The sequence below is a fragment of the Crassostrea angulata genome, chromosome 7 (genome assembly GCF_025612915.1).
Source record: "Crassostrea angulata isolate pt1a10 chromosome 7, ASM2561291v2, whole genome shotgun sequence".
In the NCBI taxonomy this organism is placed as follows: domain Eukaryota; kingdom Metazoa; phylum Mollusca; class Bivalvia; order Ostreida; family Ostreidae; genus Magallana; species Magallana angulata.
The window spans coordinates 4112826-4118825 of NC_069117.1; the positions used below are offsets into that span (position 1 = coordinate 4112826).

General features: G+C 35.6%; 1 protein-coding gene across 1 annotated transcript in view; it reads left to right on the forward strand.

The window, feature by feature from the left end:
- Positions 1–5415, forward strand: part of LOC128157027 (tudor domain-containing protein 5-like) — a 35942-nt gene extending 30527 nt beyond the window's left edge. Inside the window, exon 22 of the mRNA XM_052819376.1 lies at positions 4630–5415. Within this exon, the coding sequence (XP_052675336.1) occupies positions 4630–5061 (432 nt within the window). The 3' untranslated portion in view covers positions 5062–5415. The remainder of the gene's footprint in view (positions 1–4629) is intronic.
- The last annotated feature ends 585 nt before the right edge of the window (positions 5416–6000 follow it).

Consider the following 6000-nt stretch of genomic DNA (forward strand, 5'->3'; position numbering starts at 1 on the left):
GGGGGGGGGGGGGGGTTATAGGAATAGAGAAAAATCTTAGAGGTACAACAACAAAAGGGGCTTGGTATTTACCAAAAAATAAGAGGTGGACAAAAATTGGCAGATTTTCAATTTTTTTTAGCAAGATCTACTGTACTCAGTTGTCAAGATATTTTGATACTGTAATGCTAATTTGATCAGAATTAAGGCTATTGTTGCTCAGGTGAGCGATGTGGCCCCTGGGCCTCTTGTTGTTGCAGGTGCCCTTTGATAGCAATATCTAAGTTACTGCAGGTCCGTACTTCACCAAACTTGCATGGATGGTGTGTCTTATGATACTGATGCACCAGACAGGCTTGAGTGCTGAATCTGAGCTATAGGTTTCGGATGCTGGAGGAGGTTAAGGTTTTTGGAGCAGGTTAAAGTTTTTGTTGCAGGTGCCCTTTGATAGCAATATCTAAGTTACTGCTGGTCTGTACTTCACCAAACTTGCATGGATGGTGTGTCTTATGATACTGATGCACCGGGCAGGCTTGGTTGCTGAATCTGAGCTTTAGGTTACAGATGCTGGAGGAGGTTAAGGTTTTTAGAGCTGGTTAAAGTTTTTATTGCAGGTGCCCTCTGATGATTATATCTTAGTTACTATTTGTCGTAACTTCACCAGACTTCCATGGATGGTGCGTCTTATGATACTGATGCACCAGACAGGCTTGAATGCTGAATCTGAGCCATGGGTTTCGGATGCTGGAGAAGGTTAAGGTTTTTAGAGCTGGTTAAGGTTTTTGAAACAGGTGCCCTCTGATGATTATATCTTAGTTATTACTTGTCCTAACTTCACCAGACTTCCATGGATGGTGCGTCTTATGATACTGATGCGCCTGACAAGCTTGAATGCTGAGCCTGAGCCATAGGTTTCAGATGCTGGATATGGTTAAGTTTTTTGGAACAGGTCACATGTTTAATAGATAATAGTACTATTTCAAACTTGCATAGTTAATTAAACTGTAATATGAATGAATCACAGAGGAAGCTTCAGATGCAGAGCTTGATCTCCATTATCAAGGATGCTAAAAAATATATCTTAGTTATTACAGGTCCTAACTTCACCAAACTTGAATGGATGGTGTGTCTTATGATACAGATGCACCAGACAGGCACGGATGATGAATCTGAGCCAAAGGTTGCGGATGCTGGAGCAGGTTAAGGTTTTTATTGCTAGTGCCCTCTGATGATGATATCTTAGTTATTACTGGTCTGAACTTTACCAAACTTGCATGGAGGTGCGTCTTATATATACTGTACACATGACAGGCTTGAATGCTAAATCTGAGACATAGGTTTCGGATGCTGGATGAGGTTTAGTTTTTAGCTCACCTGAGCTGAAAGCTCAAGTGAGCTATTCTGATCACATTTTGTCTGTCGTCCGTCTGTCCGTCTGTCTGTCTGTCCGTCTGTCCGTAAACTTTTCACATTTTCAACATCTTCTCAAGAACTACTGGGCCAATTTCAACCAAACTTGGCACAAATCATCCTTAGGCAAAGGGGATTCAAAGTTGTGAAAATTAAGGGCCACACTCGTTTTCAAGGGGAGATAATTAGAAATTAATGAAAAATTTCGAGAAATTTTCAAAAATCTTCTTCTCAAGAACCAGAAAGCCAGGAAAGCTGAAACTTGTGTGGAAGCATCCTCAGGTAGTGTAGATTCAAAGTTGTGAAATTCATGACCCCCAGGGGTAGGGTGGGGCCACAATGGGGGGTCGAAGTTTTACATAGGAATATATAGAGTAAATCTTTAAAAATCTTCTTCTCAGAAACTAATCAGCCAGGAAAGCTGAAACTCGTGTGGAAGCATCCTCAGGTAGTGTAGATTCAAAGTTGTGAAACTCATGACCCCCCAGGGGTAGGGCGGGGCACAATGGGGGGTCGAAGTTTTACATAGGAATATATAGAGTAAATCTTTAAAAATCTTCTTCTCAGAAAATAATCAGCCGGGAAAGCTGAAACTTGTGTGGAAGCATCCTCAGGTAGTGTAGATTCAAAGTTGTGAAATTCATGATCCCTGGATGTAGGGTGGGGCCACAATGGGGGGTCGTAGTTTTACATAGGAATATATAGAGTAAATCTTTAAAAATCTTCTTCTCAGAAACTAATCAGCCCGGAAAGCTGAAACTTGTGTGGAAGCATCCTCAGGTAGTGTAGATTCAAAGTTGTGAAAATCATGACCCCCAGGGGTAGGGTGAGGCCACATTGGGGGGGATGTTAAAGTTTTACATAGGAATATATAGAGTAAATCTTTGAAAATCCTCTTCTCAAAAACTAATCAGCCAGGAAAGCTGAAACTTGTGTGGAAGTATCCTCAGGTAGTGTAGATTCAAAGTTGTGAAAATCATGACCCCTGGGGTAGGGTGGGGCCACAATGGGGTGGTCGAAGTTTTACATAGGAATATATAGAGTAAATCTTTAAAAATCTTCTTCTCAGAAACTTATGCCAGGAAAGCTGAAACTTATGTGGAAGCATCCTCAGGTAGTGCAGATTCAAAGTTGTGAAAATCATGATCCCTGGGGGTAGGGTGGGGCACAATGGAGGGTCGAAGTTTTACATAGGAATATATAGAGTAAATCTTTAAAATTCTTCTTCTCAGAAACTAATCAGCCAGGAAAGCTGAAACTTGTGTGGAAGCATCCTCAGGCAGTGTAGATTCAAAGTTGTGAAAATCATGATCCCTGGGGGTAGGGTGAGACCACATTTGGGGGGGGGGGGTGTTAAAGTTTTACATAGAAATATAGAGTAAATCTTTGAAAATCTTTTTCTCAGAAACTAATCAGCCAGATGATTCTTTATAATTGTTAAGACTTTGGCTCCAGGACAATTCTTCGGCCTCACAAGAAGGTTAAGAGTTTGATGTAGCTTAATATCCCATATATAAACAATTGTAAAGGATCTTTTTGAGGACTGCAATACTCAACATGTGATATGACTATAAAATCATCCTGTTAGAAAAGGGACGAATGATTATAAACATAAGAATATCCAGGGGGGAAATTGGATTTTATTTTTACAGGATCTACATGTATTATTGTACATTGTCCAGATTGTTTGTATTCTGACTTCATTAAGCTGATTTTATCATACCCATTGTTCCTCAGGTGAGCGATGTGGCCCATGGGCCTCTTGTTTTGGAACAGGTCGCATGTTTTATAGATGATAGCTTGCATAGTTGATTTAACTATATTATAAATGAAACGCAGAGGTTGCTTCAGATGCAGAGCCTGATCTCCATTATCAAGAATGCTAAAGAAATCTCCTACCTCACTCAAACCTGCTCGATAGATATATGTGTTTGTTGATAAATGATATAATATGATTCCTGTGATATAGTATTGTATGGTATGAAACAATATTGTTTAATATGATACAATATAATATATTATGTAATATTATAAAAAGTTATATAATACGATATGATATTGTATCATTTTTTTTTTTTATGTTATGATATTGTATCATGATATTGTTATGTATAGTATTGTATATAATGATACAATATTGTATAATATTATATTGTATTATTAATTTATTATTTTATCACATGATACTATTACATAAGATATTGCAAAATATAATATTGTATCCTATGATACAATATTGTATATTCTATAAAATTGAATCATACGGTATTGTATAATATAAGTTTCTGTAATATAGAAGTATATCATATGAAATTATTTAATATGATACTGTAATATTATACAATATCGTATCATATGATATTGTATAATATGATATTGGTTTACAATATGATATGTTATCACATCACATGAAATTGAATTGTATGATATTGTAAAATTTATTATCGATCATATGATACAATATGTATAATATAATATTGTTTTATATAAAATTTTACTTTATCATTGATATGATACAATGTTGTATCAAATTATATTGCATCATATGATACAATATCATATTATGTATCAAAAATGATACAGTATCATACAATATCATACTATATTATACAATATAATATCATATGTTTCAATGTTATGATGTATTATGTAATATGAAATTGTAATATAATACTATATTGTTTTATATATTATGATATTGTATTAAGAGATCAAATACAATAACGTATAACAAAATACAAAGTCATATCATACGTTACAATATCATATCTCATCATTGTTTATTATGGTATTTTATTGTATTATATGATATATGTTGTAAATATGATAGGATGCAATATTTAATTTATCGTATTGATTAACATATGAACATATGATTATAATACAATTTTTTAACAGATGATATACGATATTGTGTCAAAACAGAATCCATGAATATCCAAGATCATAAAGTATGATTTTCATTTAATATGATAAAGGTGGTCTCATAAAGGTGAAGTCTCATAAGGGTGATGTCTCGTCTCGGTGAGCTTTGTAATCTGTGATTACCTATGTTTATTATAAGGAGGTGGCTTTAATATTTACTTGCTGCCTAACTTTATGTTGAATTTACTTAGCAAAAGTTATTTCATATGTTAAATCACATTTTATACATAAATAAGAGATACATGGTTCTTGTTTTATCATATAAATATTGAGTCATTCATTGTTAATCCTGTTAACCTTTGTTTGCATTGACAGCCTGTAGCAACTGTTGCTAGCATGCCCCAGCCGAAACCTGTTGTATCCGAGGCAGCCACGGTGAGTGAGGGTCAGTCTGTCCCCCCTCTGAACACAGCCAGCATCCTTCAGCAGATCACACAGCAACAGCAGCAGCTCAACCTGTTCCAAACCTTGCTACTCAACCAGTACTCCGCCCCCACTCTACCCCCAGGGACAGACCCCTTGCTGCAGGCCCTTCCTGGAAATACCCCAGAGGTGAATCCAACACCCGCAGGAAATTTGATGGGCCTGGGGAGAGGAATGCCTGCTATCAATAACCCACTGGGAAACTATCTTTTACCAGGACTTTTGCCCTTGTTGGAAAATTTCAATCTCAAACAGGATGGGCCCAAATTACCAACACATCCTGGACTGGGGCGTGGGGGACCAAATCACACCCCTGACAGTTAGAATAATTGAGTTTTGAACCGTAGAAGCATTCGTCGAAAATCTAGAAGGGACATTATAAATGTTTGATGTGAATATTTTATGCTTTTACTTATGTATTAATATGTACAAATGTCCCAGTATCAGAGCATATATTATGCCTGTTACTACCATATTTTTATTGACAATCATGTTACCAAAAACTGACTTTATTGAAACAGTGCTGTTTATATCATAATTACTCAATTTTATGTTACCCGGTATTTTATAGTGGTGCTTCATTTATGTGTGTCCCAAAAAGGGTTAAGATTTTACTGATCCTTGTTTATTATGTTTATTGTAAATTCTGAGTGTTTGATAATAAATTTGTTTAAGTTATATTTTCTAAGACTTGTTGGGGGTTAAGTGAACAGAGAATGGCCATATGCGTATTCTTTAGGAGAAGGACATTGACAAGGCAAGAAAACCGAAAGAGAAAAAAGTCTATTCCACTTACATATCATACATATAATAATACAGTCATTTACATTGCAGTGTAACCTGCTATGGTATAATGGTACTTTTTGACAGTTGTGCGAGACATTCAAGGAGTTCTGATAGGACTGAACGAAGCAGAGAAAATTGGCATGCAGATAAAACATCTAACAGAAATCTATAAGAGAAACTAAAAAAAACATATACTAGAAAACTAAAAAGAAACTTTATAAATAATATACCAAATCTGAACAAATACATTGTGTATTTCTTTTCCATCCATGGTTCATGGAAAGGAATTAGAAAGTTACCTGGTACTTTTTTTAACACAATTAGAAATACGGGAGTCGGAAAGAAAAGAATACTGTGGAATAAAATAAAATAAAATGGTCTTTCCTTGGAAAAGGTAGACCCAAATTATGCAAACAATCAGTAGAATGTCTTCAATGGAGACCTTAATAAGAATCACATGATTTTTCAGATGAAAGT